The 23,808-nt window shown below is 40.8% G+C and overlaps 1 protein-coding gene across 11 annotated transcripts in view; it reads right to left on the bottom strand.

The window, feature by feature from the left end:
* The window catches only part of ABL2 (ABL proto-oncogene 2, non-receptor tyrosine kinase), a 136,743-nt gene extending 131,147 nt beyond the window's left edge, over positions 1-5,596 (bottom strand). For 4 of the 11 annotated variants that reach the window (XR_010840114.1, XM_059056240.2, XM_067030924.1 and 1 more), the window contains exon 1: positions 5,142-5,583. Coding sequence is in view for 7 of the 11 variants with exons in the window: in XM_059056240.2 (XP_058912223.1) it covers positions 5,142-5,298 (157 nt within the window). In the remaining 4 variants the exon portion in view is untranslated. Of the gene's footprint in view, positions 1-5,141 lie in introns of all 11 variants that reach the window. The other 7 variants (XR_010840119.1, XM_059056179.2, XM_059056200.2 and 4 more) reach the window with 4 other exon arrangements.
* Between the last annotated feature and the right edge of the window lie 18,212 nt (positions 5,597-23,808).

Raw genomic sequence — 23,808 nt, 5'->3', positions numbered from 1 at the left:
TTCGTGCCCCGGTCCGGGAAGATCCCACATGCCGCAGAGCGGCTGGGCCCATGAGCCATGGCCGCTGAGCCTGTGCTCCGCAACGGGGAGAGGCCACAACAGTGAGAGACCAGCGTACCGCAAAAAAAAAAAAAAAAAAAAAGCATTTAAAAAAATAAAATAAAATAAAACCCACGTTCTCTAAATCTCTACACTATGGCAAGATTTGGCGACAAAGGCCTTAGTTTCAGGCCCATAACTTAACAGCTATATGTCCTTGGGAAGTCACTTAATTCTCTTAACTCTTCATCTATAAGATGGGAAGATTCATATCTGTCCCCACCTATTTCAGAGTACAGCTGACCCTTGAACAACTTGGAGGTTGGGGCACCGACGCTCCACGAAGTCGAAAATCCTCTTATAACTTCACAGGTGGTCCTCCATATCCAGGTTTGGCATCTGTGGATTCAACCAACCGTGATAAAACTATAGTACATATTTATTGAAAAAAATCCGCCTGTAAGTGGACCCTGAAAGTTCAAACCCATGTTGTTCAAGGGCCAACTGTAATTGTAAAGATCAAATAAGATAAAGGACATAAAAGGTGTTCATAAACTCAAAAAAAACTACACAAATATAAATTAGTATTACCATCATTACTGATTTTGACAGAGAGAGTGAAGAGAAAAAAAAATGATATAGTATACTAATTGCAAGGGGGAAAGATACTGGTTTTTCTTTTTTTTTTTTTCCCCCCCGGTACGCGGGCCTCTCACTGCTGTGGCCTCTCCCACTGCGGAGCACATGCTCCGGACGCGCAGGCTCAGCGGCCATGGCTCACGGGCCCAGCCGCTCCGCGGCCTGTGGGATCTTCCCAGACCGGGGCACGAACTCGCGTCCCCTGCATCGGCAGGCGGACTCTCAACCACTGTGCCACCAGGGAAGCCCCTGGTTTTTCTTTTTTAAGCAAGTTTAAGACCCTTAAGGAGAAACTTCAGACTTCAAAATTTACCTGGGACCTTACTGTCAATTGGGCTGTGATAAAAGAATCTGTACCACAAATTACTTTGTCACTTTTCTAAAAATACAGACACACCCAGATACCTGTAACTTACGCAGATTTGGAGGTTAACAAAAACCTAACGGCTGATTTATTTTTAAAAGTCTGGTTCTCATAAGAATCAGTAGCCACTATACTAAGTCACCATAATTAAAATTCCCTTGAAACAGCCTTCCTGTTCTTTTCTACAGTATCGTTTTCAACCTGTGGTGCCGACATCTTTCATTCTGCAAAGACTAAAACATGAACTACAAATCCTAAATAAAGAAATCAGACCACTTAAACTGATGAGTTTAAGGGAGAAGTTTTATTACTCAAAACTTCACAATTTAAGGTTAATTTTTAATAGCATTTACAGCAAATGAGTGAGAGAAGGAAGTGAAGTTGAAGTGAAATCACTCAACTGTTGTAATGTATGTCAGATATTAAAAAGACAAGGAAGTATTCAACCCTAGATTACTAGTCACAAAACATCAGCTCACCAAAAAGGTTCAATAGCAGATTTCAGAAAAATCACACAGCACTCACCTCTTTCATACCAAAAAACAGCTCAATTATTTTTATTCCTTCTAAATTACATTCACAAAAGGCATTTTTGCCAAAGCAAATTATAACAACTTACTCACATATTAATAAAAATAATTCTCATTTTCAATGAGAAAACACCATTTCTTTTATCTACAGAAAAAAATCATGGACTCTGATAAACCCATTTCTGTAACGTACATACATTTTTACTGACTACGTACAATATTTAATCTATATTTAAACCTACACATAAACTCAACAGTCAAACCTAACTTTCATATATGAAATTATGTGCTAATACCTCAATACTGAAACTCAAGACACTGGCTTGTACACTAGTTGCCAGGTTTTTTGTGTAAATGTCAAACAGGTCCACAGAGAAGCTTTTGAATCTAATTGAATTTATTCATTCAAACCAGAATTTATCATGTTTCTAAGCAGTGGTTCTCACCAAGGGGCAATCTAGCAATGTCTGAAAACATTTCTGGTTGTTACAACTGGCTGGGGGCGGGGGGTAGTTTGCCAGAAAGGGGTGCTACTGGCATCTAGTGAGCAGAGGCCAAGGATGCTGCTAAACATCTTACAAAGTATACGACAGACCCCCACAACAAAGAACGACCCACCCCAAAATGGCAGTAACTGCCAAGGTTGAGAAACTCTGAGCTATAGAAGTTTATAAACACCCATCTGTCTAAAAACAGTGCTCACTTAACCTTTGTTTCCTATATTATTTGCCAATTCTATTCTTTACATACTAGTCTTTGGCAACAAACTTACCCTATTCCCATCCTTTCAATCAGCTTCTAACTTCCAAACTTGTCAATACAGCCAATTTCAAAACTTATTATCTTTAACTCATACCTATTTTTAATAGTAGTAGTAGTTGTAGTAGTAATGGCCGGGGCCAACACATATTTAGCCCTTACTACATGCCAGGCACTATTCTAAGTGCCTTGTACATATTAACTCATTAATCTAGGTACTATTATTACCAGGTATTCTTATTATTCCCATTTTACAAATGAAGAATCCAAGGCACAAAAAAGTTAAATAACTTGTCCAGGGTCACAAATAAGCAGTCAAGCCAGGTTTCAAATCCAGGCAGAATGCCTCCTAAGTATTCCAAAGTCGTCCTCTCTTCTTTCATCCTCTAAACCAAATCATAAAATCCTTAAGTTCCACAAGGACAGGGACCTTGTTATACTCACAGCAACATCCCCAGGGCCCAGTACATAATAGGTGCTCAAAAAACTTTTCTTTGTTGAATGCATGAAATATCCCTCAAACTCACCCCACCTGTTTCCATTGCCTCCACCCAAGGCCAAGGCTTTCAGCACCTCACACCTGGGTTTCTTTACATAGCCTATAAACTAACCAATCAGGTAAATGGATATAAACTCCTCTGCCACATTTTCATTAACCCAGCCCATAACCCAATGTATTCAAAGTTTTCTTCCCACTGCTTCTCAATTATCAGTAGAATCATAACATCTTCAGAGTCAGATGGTACCTTAGAAATCATCCAATCCAACATTTAACAGATAAAGAAACCCAAAGATGGTAAGTGACTAAATCACCCAGCCAGGTGGAGCCAAGACCAGAACTTGATTCTTGCAACTTTTGCTCTAGGATTCACTCCTGGAGGATTTGCTTCACTCATGACAGATGTCTCCCCTCACTATTCCATCAACAAATTACGTTCATTTCAATTGCTCACACTTCAGTTGTTTCTCCTGCACAGCCTGCCCTCTTTTTCTTGCTCCATAGATCCAAATCCTATTCACTCTTTAAAATCTCCTATTCCATTCTTCATGACCTCCTCCTTCTCAGAAAATCTTACGTCCTGAATAGATGCTAGAGGAAGAGGATCACCATTACCTACTGGGCCAACTTTAATACATAACTTAACACTTCCCACAAAGCAAAGCTACTTGGATCATTTCTTCCCTGAAAACTATTTACCCATTCTTTCTCCTATGTTTCAGGAAGTGATTTCGATACAGACTAACTTATATGGCACCTTCATAAAATGTTTATATACCTGGAAGAGAAGCTCACTCACCTCTTTTAGAGTAGACATGTAACTCCTGAATGGCCCAAACCACCTATACATCTTCCATTAGGAAACTCAGGTTGTTCACAAAGTCCAAACCCAGAACTCTGATACAACTCACCTAGCAGCCACAGCTTCTAAGGTTCATCTCTTTCTCTGCATACTATCATTTGTCTTAAGTTCCTCCAAAACTCCATTTCTGAGGAATAGTTCACACTTCTTTTCCTTCCTTGTCGTCCCTACCTATGCAGCACAGAATACCCTCTTTTATTATTTTCCATATGCCTCTTCAGTGAAAGTCCAGTTTGCTACCTCTCATCCAACCTCAACTAGCCAGTCCTTTACACAGAAGTCACATCTATCTCTTCAGCCTCTCTCAGGTCTTAGGGTATCTCAACTCTATGAAGGTTAATTTTGGTTTTTTCCCCCCTTCTCCATTCTTCCTTCCTCTAGACAAGTGGCCTCAAAAGTGGTGTGGGTGCATCTCAGAGGAAGTGCAAAAGGATCCACTGGGCTGCAGGAAAAAATTTATTAGAACTCTTGTTATATTTATTTTTTCATCTCATCCTTTCTTAAATTCTGTTTCTGTGTACATTTCTGAGTAACACATTAGTACAGTAATAAAGATACATAAATTCTTGGAGTACATGATCACGAGTCTGGAGACAACTGTTTTAAAAATACCTTGATAATGACGCCAAAGTAATAGGTTCCAGACCATATAGAGGATGTAAGTATGTATTTATGTGTGTGTGTGTGTATATATATATATATATATATATATATATATATATATATATACACACACCTGGTAGGAAGAAAAACTCGTTTGTATCCAAAGTCCTAACGATGCCCACCAACCTCTAACCCCTGCCAGCCATCTCAGTAATGTGTCCTACTCAAAAGAGCAGTACAAAGGATGGTTTGGCAAAGCCCTTCATTTCCAGTTTGAAAAAACAAAAAGAAATTCGAAGTGCTAAGATACTACCCTTATCTTTCCCGTAGAAGGGTATTTCAGGGCACTGTTCACTCTCCTGACACTGCTCATTGGCCTGATTTATACATATATACTTCATAGGCCACTACCTGCTGAGATTCAGTTCCTATTTCCCAATCCCTCGAGGCACAACTCATGTTCCCTTCGCTAACGACCGATTTATACTAACACCTGGACTGAGCTCACACCTCCCTTCATCCTTCTCTCCCCTGAGAACACTATCCACCGTCTTCCCCGAGACGCACAGTCGCGTCCCAGGGCAGAAAACAGTCCATCCAAGGTCCCTAAGACCACTTCTCTTTCCTCCTCCGCCCCCGGGAGCTGCCAGTCAGGCTGGAGACGGGAGGGGGGGAGGGGTGTGACTCGCCTCCCGTGACTGGCCCAGATGGCAGCAGATTCCGCCCCCACTCTTGGGCACCCCTCCACCCCTCGACCCCCTAGGGCTGCCTGTCTGCCTCCCACCCCGCCCCAACCCCACCTCCGGCCTCCCCCACGCCCTCACGCCTGCTCCCGGACACACTCACCGTGCTGGGTGAAGATATTGAAGCCGGCCTCTGCGGTGCGCCCCGCCAGGTCCCGCCTGCGGCTGGAGGGCCTGGCTGCGCTGCTGCCCCGGATCCCGCGGGGTTGCGACTGCTGAAGCCCCGGAGCCTCCCCGACGCGGCCCACCTGCTGCCCCATCCCTGCACTTGCGTACTCCCGCGCCCCTGCCGACCCGTGGTCACATTCCTCCTCGGCTCCGGCCTCCGGCTCCAGGCGCTTGCTCCGGCCTCTCCTTCCCACTCGAGGCCCCGGCCCTAAACGGTCCGGCCACCGGCGTCTCCGCACCCGACTCCTCACAGCAGCCGCCGCGCTGCCTCTCGACGCCTCACAGATTCTCCTTTTCCCTCCCCATCCCGCGGCTCCGCGCCCTCAACGCTGCCGCCGCCGCCGCCGCCATCTTTAAACCACCGAGCACTGGGAGAGCGTGGGACAGAGCGTCTCCCGCCCCTCACCCGACCAGTCACCTCCGCTACTCCGAGGGAGGGAGGGCTTCCCAGCGGCCCCGCCCCGCCCCGGCCCCGGCCCGGCCCGTCCGCGCGCCCCCTTCTCCTCGGAGGGTGGGTTCGCCCCCGCCCCCCGCAGTCCCCGTACCTACCTCACTGGCACGTCTGCTGCTGCTTAAGGTCTTTCGGCCCTTCGGTTCGTTCGCGGCACCTCGGCCTCCCACATCCGAATCCGCCTTAGCCAACCCCTCCCACGTTCGGTTCTACATGCTACCGCCTTTTTTTAGGGTTGGTCGGTCTAAAGCCTTCCCTGTCCCACCTCCACCTGTCAAATCAATCAGTCGCGCTTAGCGCCCCAGGTGCACAGCTCGCTCTTTAGCAGGCACTGTTGGGACAGAAAAGCACAAGGCGTTTGGTGCTTGCCATCCAGGTGAGGCTCCCTAAAATGCCCCGGAGAATTCCTTTAAATACCCTCGTCATCAAGCCGACCTACAGGCAAAAATAAATGATATAAAATTTACATGAAGATAATAAAAAGGTACATTATTTCATTGTAATTTTTTGAAACTATTTCATAATGTTAAGTTGCACTCGCCTCGGTTGTCTGCACTCTACAGCCTCATTGGAGAAGCAGTTATGACCCGGTTCCTCATATTGTATTACCATGAATTCCTCTTGAACTCCTTTACTGTGTAACCACGTGTGTTTCTGTTACCCTTAACATTGCTTGACAGTAAAGCTAATCTTCTTACCGGCATGCTTTATATATAGTGCAACGTGGTCAGGTCTCCTTTGATGACAAAGGAGAAAAATAAAACTACCTTTGACCCTGTTTCTGAATGAGAACTTATCTTTAACTTATGTTATCTGAAGACAGTGACTCAGGCAGAAGAGAAATGTTTTTAATGCACGCACACATACATATATATGTATAAATATTCACTTATCATCTCCCCCCTACTGAGCATTCTTGCATGTTCATATTGATCCAGTTTTTTACATTCTCAAAGAACTTGATAATTATTCTTTAGCTATTCATTTAGCTTCCCTATTTCCTTTATAAAAAGCATCAACTATTGGAGGTACCACACTGAAATTCTGCTTTAAAGCAGAGGATGTGGGAGCTATTGCAAAGAAGCAACAAAACAACCATTGGGAAGATAAATTTCAGGGAAAAAGGTGGATACAGCTCTCCTTTATATGTCTTTCATAGAACCGGGCTGACCTTAGATGAACCATTAATACTCACTACTATAAAAGTGCTCTGAAATTATTCCGTTGCCATCCAGGGTATGACCAGAAATAACTGAAATTGCCCACCAAATGGGAACAGAAACACTATGCTTTAGCACTGGATACAATGTGAATTTTCCATTTGGTCAAAGTTTTCCTGTGTTTAAAATACTTTGTCTTTTCCTTTTAATTCCTGAAGTGTTGCAACTACTGAAAAAAAAAATCATTGACAAGGGATAAAGGTGGTCACAGAGCCATGATTTGGTTTGTTGTTTGATTTTTATTATCTGAGAGAATTTAATTTGGGGGATAATGGTCTGGGTTCTCTATTTCTTTCATAGTATGTAATGGGTAAGTGTAGTATAGTTCAGTGGTTAAGGGAGGCACTTAAGTGCTTGAGGTCAAAACTGGGCTCAATATTTGTTTGCTCTTAGACAAATATTTAACCTCTTTGTGCATCAGTTCCTCATCTGTGAAGTAATGATGATAGCAACAGTACCTACCTCACAGGGCTGTTGTGAGAATTAAATTGGTTAATATACATAAAGCACTTAAAACAGTATTTGGCATATAAAAAGCGTCATACAAGCACTTACTATTAGTACAAAAAATGTAATGTTTTCAGAAATCCATCAACTTTTCCAGGCCTAATTTTTTTCAAGTGGTATATTTTTAGATAATAGAACAAATTCTACAGTATTTATTCATGTGAGCCCCCATCCACCACCTGCCACCTTTATTTAACTAAAAACAAAAACACCAATCAACCAATAAAAACAGGTGGAATCATATATCACTTTATTAGTCATTCCTACCTGGTCATCACCAGTTACCTGCACATGTGAACTATTGCATGTGAAATATTACCTTTGTTTAGCATATGAAGATTCCTCTACCATAGAGTCTTAAGATCCTGCCTAGACTAAAGCAAATATCTTGTAAGTGGAGATGTTTTTCAAAGTGAAATGGGAATTTTCAGAATGAGGGGGAGGGGCGGTTGATAGACCAGGGAGAAATCTACTTACTTAGGTGCAGGACAGTATTTCATCTCAATATAACCAAGCCCAAGTGACTCACCTGAGAATTACAATTAAACGATTAAAACATTTAAAACAATCCCAAGTACTATTAGCTCAAGCTGAAATGAGGGCAGCTGTGAACTCCAGGCAGGTGCAGAAACCAGATGAAAAAAAGGAGCAGGGATGGTGCACAGTAGCACAGGGACAGCCTCACCTGAGCAGTGGCCAGGGGATGGCCCCCAAAAGCAAACCCATCATCAACACCAACAAGGCACAATGAAGACATAGATGCTCATCATCTTTACCTTCCCTATAATCGGAGTAATACCACTATTTCCAGAAACAGGGAACTGGTAAGCAATGCTTCACTGATCCCTATCTTTACCAATCTGGATTTCCAGGCTATTGCCACATCCTTACATTTTCTCCCATATTAGTCAGGATTTCTTTCTCTATGTCTATATGGATACAGTGTTCATTTAGACTCAGATCATCTCTCTGCTAGATTCTCCTGCCGCTAGCCTTTTCTTTCTAGGTTCCCCACCAAGCAACTCACTAAAACAAAAATACTCCTTCCTCTCATTGCTTTGACTGTGCTTCCCCTCCCCTTCATCATGTACAATGTCTAAATTTTTCACGTGATGTTTCAAAATTATTTTCCAGGATACACTGGATTATAATTGCCTAATGTTCATCAGCTCCTGTTCCTCAAATCTCCACACCTTCTATAGCAGGCATATATGTTTTATCCAATAGGCCTATTTCTAGGATGTCTTCCTTTTAACTCTGACTCTTGCAATACTCAGATTCTCCCCAATATGGTGCCCAATGACTCCCTTTACAGTATTCAGGGTTCTACTCAGATCCTGCCTCCTTCTTAGGAAAATCTCAGACTTATCCATGGAGACGTAATAGTTTCCCTGTACTCTACTTGGTCCATACCTAAAACAACCACAGCTGGTTAACAATTATTTGCCCATAAAATTCAATTACCCTCCCTCTACATCCCCCAAATGCGTTTAATTTTGACATATGGCTCAATGTCATAGGGTTAGAAAGAACCTTAGAGGTCATCTAGGATAATCTTCTGGAATTCCCTGCACAATAACTCCAGTGAGGGAGCCCATTTATTTTGAAGAGTTCTAATTGTCAAAAAGTTCTTCCTAAAGGTAAACTGACACATGCCACCCTGAAACTTCCATCTGTTTCACCCCTGGTCCTAGTTCTACCCAACAGCTACATAGAATAAATTTCACTTTTCTTCTACACAACAGCCCTTCAAATATTTGGGACCTGTCATGTTTCTCAAAATCTTTTCTTTTACCTGTATAATGTATATGCTTGTATAGTTATGCTAATCTCTGTCTATATTATCTACATGGGCTCAAAATATTTGTGTAGATAAATTGGAAGAAAAATGTAATTTCATATGTAGCATTTTTCTTCTTTTTTTAGCTTTATTTTTATTTATTTATTTATTATTTTAACTCAATGTTTTATTCTATGGTACAAGTACAGAAATTTTTTACTGAGGGAGGAATGCATTGAATTCTATACCTGTTAATCTTTATTTTGTTCTTATTATCCTTTCTATTTTATATATTTATATAAAACAGAGAAACTTTTAAACTAGTCATCAGTTATTGAGACTGCTTTGTGGTTTCACAATTTTCACAAAACTTATACCATTTTATGGGCCAGCACATATCCAGCAATGTCCCTGGGTTTTGTATGCTTGTCTTCTCCTTGTTGGGTTTATTTCCAGTAGGATTACCTGTATCCAGAATGCCAGTTGAAACACCAAAGATGGACATCATGACAATCAGTAACACCACAGTCTTACAAAATGGAACAAGATAAAGACCAATTGTGGTAGAGAACATTGACACCCCCTAAAGAAGAAAATGATTCATATTGTCAAAAAGAACTCCACCAATCACAGAGCCACCCAAATATCCGAAGTCACGGCCCACAAAAATCAGAGAAAGACTGCTGATATTGCGATTCACATCTGTTGCCAAATGTTGAAACGTGGGTCCCAGTATAGCGACACTCATTCCCTTTTCACTGTGATGATTGTTTCCTTTGCTGTGCGGAAGCTTTTTCGTTTGATGTAGTTGCGCTTGTTTATTTTTGTTCTTGTTGCCTGTGCTTTTGGTGTCATATCCATGAAATCATTGCCAAGACCAATATCATGAAGCTTACCACATTTTGCAATCATTTGTGCTATTCTGCTAGTGTTGGAGGGTCTCCCACAGAAGTGGGGGTGGCCGTGGCTCACCGCGGGGACAAGGACACTGGCTGCAGAAGCCCTGGGAGGCACTCCCTGGCGTGAGCCCTCCCAGAGTCTGCCATCAATCCCACCAAAGGGCCCGTAGTCTCCAGTGCTGGGTCACCCCAGGCCAACCAACCCTTTTTTTAGCTTTATTGAGATTTAACTGACATATAACATTGTTTAAGGTGTACCGTGCCTTGATTTGATACACTTATATACTGCAAAATTATTACTGCCATAGTGTTAGCGAATACCTCTAGCAGGCGCATAATTACCATTTCTTTTTATGGTAAGAACATTTAAGGTCTACTCTCTTAGCAGCTTTCAAGTATGTAATACAGTATTATTAACTATAATCACTATTCTGTACATTAGAGCCCCAGAATTTATTCATCTTGTAACTGGAAGTTTGTACCATTTGACCAATACCAATCCTCCTCCCGCTCCCTGCTCCCCCCAGCCCCTACTAACCATCTTTCTAGTCTGTTTTTATGAGTTTGGCTTTTTAAGATTCCACATATAAAGGATATCATACAAGTAGTCTTCTTTCTCTGTCTGATTTATTTCACTTAACACAAATGTTACAAATGGCAAGATTCCCTTCTTTCTCATGAATAAAATTCTGTTGTATATACAGGCAAACCTCATTTTGTTGCACTTTGCTTTATTGAGCTTCACAGATTTCGCATTTTTTAACAAATTGAAGGTTTGTGGCAACCCTACATCACACAAGTCTGTTGGCACCATTTTTCCCACAGTGTTTGCTCACTTTGTGTCTCTGTAGCACATTTTGGTAATTCTGGAAACATTTCAATCTTTTTCATTATTATTTTCATTATTATTATATTTGTTATGTTGATCTCTGGTTAGTGATCTTTTTTTAAATAAATTTATTTATTTTATCTATATTATTATTTTTGGCTGCTTTGGGTCTTCGCTGCTGCATGTGGGCTTTCTCTAGTTGCGGCGAGTGGGGGCTACTCTTCGTTGCAGTGCACGGGTTTCTCTGTGGTGGCTTCTCTTGTTGCAGAGCACAGGCTCTAGATGTGTGGTCTTCAGGAGTTGTGGCACGTGGGCTCAGTAGTTGTGGCGCTCGGGCCTAGTTGCTCCACGGCATGTGGGATCTTTCCAGACCAGGGCTTGAACCTGTGTCCCCTGCAGGTGTATTCTTAACCACTGTGCCACTGTAGTTAGTGATCCTTGATGTTACTACTCTGACTCGCTGAAAGCTTAGATGATGATTAGCATTTTTAGTAATAAAGTATTTTTTAATTGAAGTCTGTATATTGTGGCGTTTTTCTAGACACAATGCTATTGCAGTTAATAGACTCCAGCAGAGTATAAACATAACTTTTCACATAGACTGGGAAACCAAAAAATTTGGCTCACTTTATTTAATATTTGCTTTATTGCAATGGTATGGAAATGAAGCCATAGTATGTCCAAGCATTGCCTGTACATACCGTATCCTTTTTATCCATTCTTTTAAAGCTGTTTGCACATGCAGTACTTTGGGTTTTATGTATGGTTTGTCTCTGCATTGTTGTTGTATTAAATCTTTGAAGGCCTATAGAGTGCCAAATACAGTTCCATTTACAGATCGACACTTTCAAAGTTTTTTTGGATGACAGTGAGGAGGATTCTTATCTGGCTGGCATAGAATAAGTCATTCTCTTTGAAGATAAGGAGATGGGTTAAATGACCTCTTGTTGTTCCTTTTAGCCTCAAGGGTCTATGATTCAATATTTCTTTGATTAAAAAAGTATAAATTGGGCTTCCCTGGTGGCGCAGTGGTTGAGAATCTGCCTGCTGATGCAGGGGACACAGGTTCGTGCCCCGGCCTGGGAAGATCCCACATGCTGTGGAGCGGCTGGGCCCATGAGCCATGGCCGTTGAGCCTCCGTGTCCGGAGCCTGTGCTCCGCAACGGGAGAGGCCACAACAGTGAGAGGCCCACGTACCACAAAAACAAACAAACAAACAAAAACTATAAATTATTAAGAGACTATCTCAAACAATTGGCAAAGTGCTATATGTTACTAGTGGCAATAATATCTACTCATTTTAAATTAATAAATTAGTACCACCCCTTTTCTATGGTAATAATGAAATAGCTGACTAAACAATCCATTTAACATGTAGCCTACCACTAACTAGTGTAGTGAAACTGAGCCTGGCTTAGATTTTTGTGAAATGGGTTTTTCTTTCAGGTATCTATTGCTGAATAAGAAACAATCCCAAAACCTAGTGGCTTAAAACAACAGCGATTTATCACTTCTTGCAATTGTGTGGATTGTCTGAATAGTTATTCTGTTGATTTCACCTAGGCTCACTCATGTAACAGCATTCAGCTGGAGACTCAGCTGAGATGGAAGGTTGGCAATTCACATATCTGGCATTTGGTGCTGCTGTCTCAGTTCTCCTCCATTGGCCTCTTGTGGGCTGAATTATACCCACCTCCCTATTCATATGTTAATGCCCTAACCCCAGTACCCCAAAAAGTGACTGTATTTGAGGATAGGGTCTTTAAAGAGGTAAATAAGTTAAAATGAGGCCCTAAGGGTGGGTTCTAATCCAGTATGACTGACATCGTTATACAAAGAGAAAGTTTAGACACAAACACACAGAGGGACAACCACGTGAAGACAAAGGGAGAAGACAGCCATCTACAAAACCAAGGAGAGGTCTCAGAAGAAACCAACCCTGCTGACACCTTGATCTCAGACTTACAGTCTCCAGAACATTGAGAAAATAAATTTCTGTTAACTCACCCAATATGTGGTACTTTGTTATGGCAGCCCTAGCAAGCTAATGTAAACAGTCTAACCTATTGGAGAACAAGAGGTATATTAGTTTGCTAGGGCTGCCATAACAAAGTACCACAGGGTGACTTAAACAACAGAAATTTATTTTCTCATAGTTCTGGAGGCTAGAAGTCCAAGATCAAGGTGTCAGCAGGGTTGGTTCATTCTGAGGGCTGTGAGGGAGAATCTGTTCTCTGCCTCCCTCCCAGCTTCGGGTGGTTTCCTGGTGATCTTTGGTGTTCCTTGGTGCATAGCATCACCCCATCTCTGGCTTCATCTTCACATGGCATTCTCCCCGTGTGTGTGTGTGTGTGTGTGTGTGTGTGTGTGTGTGTGTGTATGTGTGTAAAGCAACTATACTCTGATTAAGATGTTAAAAAAAAAGTTAAAATTTCAACATACGAATTTTGGGGAACAAGTTCAAGCCATAACACTGAGCTTCCTTAAAGCATGGTGGTCTCAGTATTCTAAGAGAGCAAGAGGGGAAGCTGTATCATCTCTTGAGTCCTAGTCTCCAAGACTCTCACAACATCACTCCCACCACATTCTATTAATGAAGGCAAGTCACAGGCCCAGCCAGTTTTTTTTGTTTTTGTTTTTGTTTTTGGCGGTACGCGGGCCTCTCACCGCTGTGGCCTCTCCCGTTGCGGAGCACAGGCTCCGGACGCGCACGCTCTGCGGCCATGGCTCACGGGCCCAGCTGCTCCGCGGCATGTGGGATCTTCCCGGACCGGGGCACGAAACTGTGTCCCCTGCATCGGCAGGCGGACTCCCAACCACTGCGCCACCAGGGAAGCCCCCGAGGCCCGCCCAGTTTTAAAGGATGGGGAAATAGGCTCCACCTCTTAATAAGAGGACCAGAAAAATATTATGGTTATGTTTACAGTCTTCCATAGGGTCTTATCCTTTTTGACAATTAACTAGCTATATGGCCTTGGGCTAATCATAAAAGCATAGATTTTTAGAATCAGAAGGGACCCAGGCCAATCTTATTCCCACTACTGAATAAATTTCCTCTGCCTCCTTCACACTCCCAATGTCTCCTTCTCTTTCCATTCTAAGGGCTGCTCCTAAGTGAACTCATCAAGCCTCGGTGTCTGTACTTATGCCATTTCCTCTATCTTGAAAGCAAATACCCCCTTCTTTTATTTCCATCTTTTTATTGAAGCATAATGTTCATATAGAAAAGCATGGGGCTTCCCTGGTGGCGCAGTGGTTGAGAATCCGCCTGCCGATGCAGGAGACACGGGTTCGTGCCCTGGTCTGGGAGGATCCCACATGCCGCGGAGCAACTAAGCCCGTGAGCCATGGCCGCTAGGCCTGCGCGTCCGGAGCCTGTGCTCTGCAACGGGAGAGGCCACAACAGTGAGAGGCCCGCATACCGAAAAAAAAAAAAAAAAAAGAAAAGCATGTGTGTGTGTGTGTACTGCTTGATGAATTTCACAAACTAAATGCACCCATGTCATCAGCATCTCGGTCCAAAAGCAGAACATTATCAGTACCTCAGAAGCCTTCTCCATGCTCCCTTTCAGTCTCTACACATTTCCTCCCAACTCCACAAAGGTAACACTATACTGACTTTAATAGCATACATTGATTTTTGCATATTTTTGTACTTTATATAATGGAATCAGACAGTATGTAATCATTGTGTCTGACTTCTTTCACCCAATGTTATGTGTTTGATATTCATTCATATTTTCATTTATAGTTGCAGATCATTTATTTTTCATTGCTGTATAGGGTTTCATTGTATGAGATTATAGTATACTTTACTTATCCATTCTGTTGCTGATGAGCATAGTTTTCATATAGATATCCTAGTACATGTCTTCTGGTGACCATAGATATGCATTTTGTTAGGTATTTTTCTGGAACAAAGGAGATGTGATGTTTAGCTTTAGTAGATACTATCTAATGGTTTTCCAAAGTGGGTTCACCAATTTTACTCTCACAAGTAATGTTAGAAGAGTTTTGGTTGCTCTAAATCCTCACTAACACTAGATATTTTCCATCCTTTAACTTTTTAATCCATTTCACACTTCTTTTACTGTCTAACTCCTATTTGTCTTTTTAAGACTCAGCTTAGGGCTTCCCTGGTGGCGCAGTGGTTGAGAATCCGCCTGCCGATGCAGGGGTCACGGGTTCGTGCCCTGGTCCGGGAAGATCCCACATGCCGCGGAGCAACTAAGCCCGTGAGCCATGGCCGCTAGGCCTGCGCGTCCGGAGCCTGTGCCCCGCAACGGGAGAGGCCACAGCAGTGAGAGGCCCGCATACCGCAAAAAAAAAAAAAAAAAAAAAAAAAAGACTCAGCTTAGGAGTCACCTCCTCCAAGAAGGCTTAACTGACATGCTGGATTAGATGTCCCTTCTCTGGGCCCACATTAACCCTTATCTATGCCCCAGGCTTTAGAAGTTACCTGTTTAGAGTCGTTGAGGTTAGTATGAAGGACAAACTGGCCCATGTGTAAATTGAAACCAGTCTTTGTAGCAGTATCTATCAATACACATACTCAGTTTGTAAACACAATATACATACTATGTGTACAATTCATATATTCTTTTACCTAGCAATTCCTAAAAATTACTTTTACATTTACACAAAGATACATGTTCAAGTATGGTCACAGTATTGGTTTTGTTTGTTTTGTTTTGTTTTTTGTTTTGTTTTGGCTGCACCACATGGCTTGTAGGATCTTAGTTCCCCGACCAGGGATCTAACCTGTGGCCCTGCAGTGGAAGCCTGGAGTCCTAGCCACTGGACCACCAGGGAATTCCCACAGTATTGTTTTGTTTGTTTGTTTGTTTGTTTTTTAAGACTTATTTATTATTTATTTATTTTATTTATTTTTGGCTGCGTCGGGTCTTAGTTGCGGCATGCAGGATCTTTGCTGAGGCATGTGGGATGTTTTGTTGCAGCACATGGGCTTCTCTCTAGTTGCAGCGTGCAGGTTTTCTCTTCTCTAGTTGTGGTGCACAGGCTCCAGGGCGGGTGGGCTCTGTAGTTTACAGCACACGGGCTCTCTAGTTGAGGCACACCAGCTCAGTAGTTGTGGTGCATGGGCTTAATTGCTCTGCAGCATGTGGGATCCTAGTTCCCTGACCAGGGATCTAACCCACGTCCCCTGCATTGTAAGGTGGATTCCTTACCACTGGACCACCAGGGAAGTCCCACAGAGTACTCTTTCTTTTCTTTTAATTCCTAATTCTACTTTTTTTTTGAATTTTATTTTATTTTTTTTTCAGCAGGTTATTATTTATCTATTTTATACATATTAGTGTATATCTGTCAATCCCAATCTCCCAATTCATCCCACAGTATTGTTTCTAATAGTGAAAAATTGAACCCAAAGTAACTGTTCATCAACATAGGAATAGTTAATGTAATACTAAGCACTGGTTGAAAAAAGAAGGAATGAAATAGGCATATAGGGCTTAAAAAGATCTCCAAAGTTTACTGAAAAAAAAAAAAAATAGCAAGTCACAGAAGAACATGAAAACTTCTCTGGATAGGGTAATGGGGAAGAGTTACCAGAAAAGGCAGGAAGGGGAATACCAGAAGTGCTACCATTTTGTTTGGGCAAACTTCAGCATTTGCTACAATGTTTATGCTTTCCTTCTGAAAACTCCTCTCTGAATTTCCTTACCTATAATATGAGGTTAATAATAATGTATACCTTCAAGGGTTGTATGAGGAGTTAATATATGTGATGCTCTCAGAACAACACAAAATTGCCTTACTCTCAAACCCCCAGCCATAGTGATTGGTCTAGGGATGGTCAGCTGACCCAAGCTTGGCCAATTACAGTCCTCTCCTGGACATTTTGGAACTGGAATTGAAAGAGGTCAGCCCCTCTTTGAGAACTTGGACTGTGAGATGTAAAGTGCAAGATATTTTGGCAGCCATGTTTCCCTTCATTTGGAGCAGAGAAGAGGAGGGAATTGATATGCAGGGAGAAAAAGCAAGCATTTATATTTATAATCCATTTTTTTTCTTAAGCTAGTTTGAGCTGTTTTTCTGTAATAATCCTAATCAATACAACCAATACAGTCAATACAAATGCCATAAAATACCATGTTTATTTAATGCATATTACTCATCCATAAATGGTAAATTGGAGAATGATGTCTGTAGAGCACATAAGTTGTGCTACTCCATTAGGATCTTTCCCAGCATGTTAATGTTTTGAAGTGATCAGTAATAAACTTTCTCACAATTGAAAAGAAACCTTTAGCAATAAATGAAGACCTGAAAAAAAAAAAGCTGAAAATCTCATAGAAGTGCCGTCCTTTATTGTACACACAAGTGTCTTCCTTTAGTGAGTAAGTGACTAGTTTAGTGGCTTCAAGAACTACTATATTTTCCACTGAGCTATCTAGAAAAGCTGCAAGTGCAGATGGAAGAAGCTACAAAGACATTTTCGCATGTTTCCCTTAAGAGGGTTTGCCAGACCTTCCTCAGCTTCCTTGTTTCCTCTCCAGCTCCACAGCTACATCTCTTGTGAGTCTGCTTTCAGCAAAAGAAGCAAAGCTGAACTTACTTCTCAATGTTCCCGCTGCCTAAAATGCAGTCCTTTTTTCAGGTTGCCTGGCTAACTTCTGCTTAGCTCTTAGCTCTTAGCCTAAGTCTTCCCCTAGGAAGACTTCCCAAATCCTAGTCTAGGTTAGATAACCTCACCTTCACGCTGCTACGCACTTTCAAAGCAATTTATTACCTGCTACCAACATTTATCCCACATTATTGTAATTACTTGTTTAATAGCTGTCTTCCTCACTAGATTCTAAGTCCATGAGGGCAGGAAGTGGGTTGATCTCATTTACCAGTGTATTCCCAACAACTTAGTACAGTGCCTGGTATACACAAAGTGGCCATTAAGTATTTATTAATAGAACATTAGAAATCTCTACTTTCTATCATTTCTACAAATAATTTGTCAAATATATTTCTTTTGAAACATAAATGGAAAACTACCAGAGTAATAAATTCTCATTTCAGGAGACTTAGAAAATGTATAAAATTATAAAGAAGAATGCAAATGTTGTCTATAATACCACCATTCAGATATAAATATTTTTGGTGTTTTTCCTTTCAGTTTTTTTCTTTTGTGTGTGTGTGTGTGTGTGTGTGTGTGTGTGTGTATACACACACACACACGGTTTTTGTTCATTTTTTTTTTCTTTTTTCTTTTTTTTTTTTTTTTGCGTTACGCAAGCCTCTCACTGTTGTGGCCTCTCCCATTGCGGAGCACAGGCTCCGGACGCGCAGGCTCAGCGGCCATGGCTCACGGGCCCAGCCGCTCCGTTGGCATGTGGGATCTTCCCGGACCGGGGCACGAACCCGTGTCCCCTGCATCGGCAGGCGGACTCTCAACCACTGTGCCACCAGGGAAGCCCTGTTAATTTTATCTTTAAAATAAATAATATACAACTTCCTCTGTCCTAAGAATTAAAGTAATACAGAACATAGATTAAGAAATGAAAGTTGGCCTTTAAGCCTCCCCTCAGTTGTTAAAAGTTGGTTCACTTTTTTCTCCAGCTTTATTGAGGTATAATCGACATATAGCATCGTATAAGGTTAAGGTATACAATGTGAAATGATTACCACAATAAGGTTAGTTAACACATCCATCACCTCATATTGTTACTTTGTGTATAGAGGCGGGGTCCGCTTTTTTCAAGCAAAATTGGGATCATACTGTATGTACCAGTGGTTTTTCAATTTTATTTTACCCTGCTCCATAGTGAAAAGTATATTTTACATTACAGTTCAGTTATACACACACATACAAGCATGTATGTTCACACACATACACACACATACATTGATATATAACTGAACTTTAAAAAGTTTCAGGAAACAATGCTTACTCTTGTGATATACTCATATTCTCTATTCTAGGCTAGTCTATATCCATTTGTTTCTTCGTTTGTATAAACACTATACCTATAGAAGGGTAGCTTGGAATGGGTTGTCAGAGCCCCAGCAAGGTAAAGGAGAATTCGTGTTGGGAGGACAGCCAGCCAGTGGGGAGAGAGAGTGTCAGAGTCCAAGTGGGGTGAGCAGGGCATCTCCATGGAGAAGCAGTCTTGCATGAACTGTCAGAACCTGAATATTGTGGGAAGTGCAACCATGTGGAAGTGGTGGCTCAGCATGGGGTGTCAGAGCCTAGATGCCATGAGGAGAGTATCCACATCAGGGAGGAAGCAGTAGTTATAGGAGATTCATTACCTACAAGGGGCATAATCAAATAAGTAAATTTGTTCGTAATTTCAGCCAGGGTTCTATCAGCGAAAGGAGTTACAGATATAGAAAGAGAAAAAACTAAAAGGAACCCTATGGTGTATTCAGAACTGACTACTTAATTGGTAGAGCTTTGTGCAGAATGGAAATGTGGGGTCCGTTGTTCAAAATTAAGAATTTCAAGATGGTGAGAGCAGAGCATTAAACCAAGTGCAGCTGTCTTTCTAAGTGGGGGGCCCTGTGCAACCACACAGGTCTCACACCCACGATGCCAGCCCTGGGTGTATTCTTGTACATAGATGGAAATGTACATCTGTTTTTATTACTAATTATGAAATATGATATGTAATTTAAAATATATAATATTCTCTACTCTATCCATGAAAAGATTTGAGATCAGAAACACTCCAATAGCAATAGCACATCTAGTGCCTAGATCTTGGCTTCTAAATACAATTCTCTACTAAAAAGAACCAGAACTTCTTAGAGAAATGGTCTGAAACAGGTCTGGGGCAGGAAAATAGCTGACTCTAGAGCTATGCCAGAAGGCAATGCTCAGAGAAGGTGGGGCATGTCCAAAGAACGCAAAGGCTAGCTTGAATGGGCTCTCATTTACAAATCTGGAAAATAAGAGCATCAAAATAAATAATTAGGAAAAAAGTAAATATAGTCAGGATAATGGAATCCAGGTTTCTCACTATTTGAGAAGGATATTAGAGATATGGAAAGGGAGAAAACTATTGAATAAAATAGGAAGCCATGAGTCCATACTTATATAAATTAATATATAAATAATTTGAAAGTTTGATAAGTCACGAGTTATATACATGTTTCAAGAACCTCCCTACAAAATACTTATTAATAAGTAATTATTAATCAAGAGACACTACAATGGAGAAGACTGGCAGATACCATCTTAACTGAGTGATCAAAATAAATAACATCACCATGACTAATCAAAATCATGCTCCCACTGATAGGTTGCAGGGAGAGAACATGGATATTCCTACCAAAAATGAGTCTGGATCTAATCATCAGGAGACACTGAAACCCCAAAATGAGAGATATTCTACATTCTGTAATCTGCAAAAGTGCATCATGAAAGTCAAGGGAAGACTGGGGAACTATTTCAGAAATAGACTAAAGAGGCACCACAATCTAAAGACAACATCATCCTGGATTGGTCTGTTTATTCTAAGAAACATTTCGCAAAACTTGAATAGGGTCTGAAGTACAAGGTACCTATGTATGCATGTTAATTTTCTGATTTTGATAGTTGTATTGTGATTATACAAGAGAATGCTTATAGGAAATATACACTAATGTACTAAGGAATAATGGCACATCACATCAGCAACTTACTCTCAAATAGTTCTGTAGACAAAGAATGTCACCTGCCTTTTCAGTAAACAAAGCATATTGTGGCCATAAAGCCATCAGCCACTGCTGCAGCCACCCCTGAAGGTGCACCCTGAGGGGAATTTGGGACGGAAAAAAACAGGATACTGGCCCTAGATAGTTAAGATGCATATCAAGGGAACAAATTTAACAAGCCCAGACTCTTGCATCTTCCCATACACAGAAAAACACTAAAATCATTAACCTGCAAAAATTTCTATGTATCCTGGCTTCTCCCTTACCTCTTTGGAACAGTCGTCAGAGCTGTCTGAGAGGCATCTTCCCGGGCTATAGTCCTCAGTAATGTCCTTGCATAAAACATAATTCTCAGCTTTTAGGTTGTGCATTTTTTTCAGTTGACAGTTTAAATGCCTTACCAAAAAAAAAAAAAAAAATCAACATATATGGGTCTATGAATTTACCCTCATTGACTAATCTAATAACCTTATTGAGAAAAGAAACAATGGTACTTTATATTTTTCATATTTTAATTTTATTGCAGTATAGTTGGTTTACAATGTTGTGTTAGTTTCAGGTGTACAGCAAAGTGATTCAGTTATACATACACATATATTCATTCTTTTTTAGATTCTCCTCTCATATAGGTTATCACAGAATATTGAGTAGAGTTCCCTGTGCTATACAGTAGGTCCTGAAATAAGGGTACTTTAAAATGAACAATGGTACATTAGAATTGTTCTTAATGAACAATGGCTGTCTTCAGTGGTTACTGCTTTTTTTGATATATACTGACAAGTTACCTATTAATTAGCTTTTGGTTAAGAATTGATTTTACAGTCTCAAAGGAACATATATCTGAAATTTGATTATTGACGTTCTCTTTGCTTATGTCTTTCTGACGTTTTAGGGATTGCTGCCAGTACTAGCGTGATCAATGGTCCTAGTTTTCCAGGGTTGTAGCACTGAAAAGTCCCATTTAATGGAAAACCCCTCCACAGGACACAAAGTTTCCACACCGGTGCTATAGGTTGGGGGAAAGGCAAAAGCCTTGTGGCAGCCCACAAAAATACAGTCTGAAAGCAACACTGTTTTTAGGGTCAAATGGCTCCAACACAAACTACCCCACCTGTGTAATCACTGGTTGCTGTTTTTACTCCTGAAGCTGATGTTGGCAACCTTAATTACCAGTTCACAATAATGAATCATCCATTGTTGCCTTGCTAGGAGTGATACAATTTAAGTGGGCAATTTAAATGCCTTGTAACAATCCATTTTTGGCTTTGCCTGTGGATTAACTATTATGCTTTGTATCAAGATAGTACTAGTTTAACTTTTAACACCGTGAATACTGTGAATTTTCTAAGAATTCAGGTAATGAAAAAGAACAATCACAACACCTACACCGGCATGATCTAAACATGAAAAAGAAAGTTAGACAACTGTGTTATTGTAATGAGAGGTAGATGGAAGGAGTCATGCAGCACTATTAAGAAAGTAAATAACCAAAACAGAGCATACTACACAATTTGCAGAAAAGAATTTGGAATTGAACATTGTGAAGGGGAAGTGAAAGCTCTGACTTTGAGAATCTCACAAATCCAGAGTGAGAAAGGCAAGTACTTCTAAATCAATCATAAGTTTTCTCCTCTCCCCCAAAGACATCAATACTCAGTCTAAAATAGACTGAACTGAATTAGTTAGGCCATACCAAGCAAGTTAACATGGATTAACACGCATTATTGTATCTTTTCCTAAACACTTTGATATAAAATAAACACTTATTTTAAAATGTTTTATATGAAATTAATAACACATATGTGTATAGTTTACAAACACACACATATATTTGGGGACGGGGGCAGTCTGGTAGGGCAGTATTCCAGTTTGGCCCTCTAAAAAGTTGGCCACTCTAGCACTGGCCATTCAGTCACTAAATATTTATTAAGTTCTTACTATGTGTCAGATACTGTGTCAGGGTCTAAGGTTACAGCTGTAAAAAGGCAAAAAAAAAAAAAAAATCCCTTCTCAAGAAAACTATAGTCTAATGGGGTATTCAGCTGATAATAACAGACACTATAATATAATGAAGTGCTAAGAGAGAGGAAATGACCTAAGAGCACAGAGGCGGGGCAAGGAAGGCTTCCACTAGAATGGGAATCTGGAAGATGAACATGAGTCAGCCAGGGGAAGCTGGGGGTTGGAGAAAGGGCAGAAAGAAGCATCCTCCGGGCCCTAAATAAGGTCAGTGAGAGCAGGGCACAAGTGGGGAGATATAAAGTTTTCTATCAGGTTTTTCTCAAGCATCAGCAAATATTTTTGAGTGTTTGCTGTGTCTCCTATGAGAGATACAAAGAGCAGTGGATAATCATGTGAGTGATTACAATACAGTGGGAATAAAAGACTTAAATAGTTAAATATCAACACAGGAACAAAACAGCACAAGAGATGTCACAAGTTAAGATACAAATTCAGTTAACATTTTAAGTGATTTAGCTCAATGTTTTTACATTATAATTTGAAACTTTTGGGAAAAAAACTGAATGTGCAGAAAAGCTAGAAGAACGGTATAATGAAGCTTCATATTTCTCCCCACCTAGATTCACCAACTATTGACATCTTGCTACACCTGCTTCATCTCTCTCCATATGTGGACACTTCCCTTTTGCCAAAACATCTGAAACTAGGTTTCAGACAACTGTACATTACCCTTGAATATGTCAGCCTGCATCTCCTAGAACAAAAACATTCTCCTACAGGAGCACAATGCCCTAACTATACCTAAGAATATCATCATGAACTCAATAACGTCACCCAACATTCAGTCAATACTCAGATTTCCCCAAATGTTCCCCAAACATTCCTTCATCACTGTTCCCTCCACCTATCACATTTGAAAGCTCTTCTGTACCTTGTAATGTACTTCTACTGTGCCTGGAAAACAAATGTAACCTCTTTGGGTCTATTTCCTCTCCTTAAAGATTAGCTACATATTAACATTTATTCTACTTGGACTTACTAGATCTGTGATGAATGATTTATGATTGGATCTGTGAAGAACACAACTTGGAAAGCATTTCAGGATAGGCAACCACATTACAAAAGTAACCTCTAGGTGTCCTCTTTGGATAGAAGAAATCTGTAGCTGTTTGCTACCGAGGACTTTTCCAGAGCAGTCATTATTTGAAGACATACATTTTTCTTTGGTCAACATAGATCAAAGAGTCTAATCATGTCTAAGAATTCTAAACAGAACATAAATAAGCTCAATTTATATGG

This window comes from Kogia breviceps, chromosome 1 (genome assembly GCF_026419965.1).
Source record: "Kogia breviceps isolate mKogBre1 chromosome 1, mKogBre1 haplotype 1, whole genome shotgun sequence".
Classification (NCBI taxonomy): Eukaryota; Metazoa; Chordata; class Mammalia; order Artiodactyla; family Physeteridae; genus Kogia; species Kogia breviceps.
Note: the sequence above shows the minus strand (reverse complement) of the source record. Positions and strands in the feature narration are given on the sequence as shown.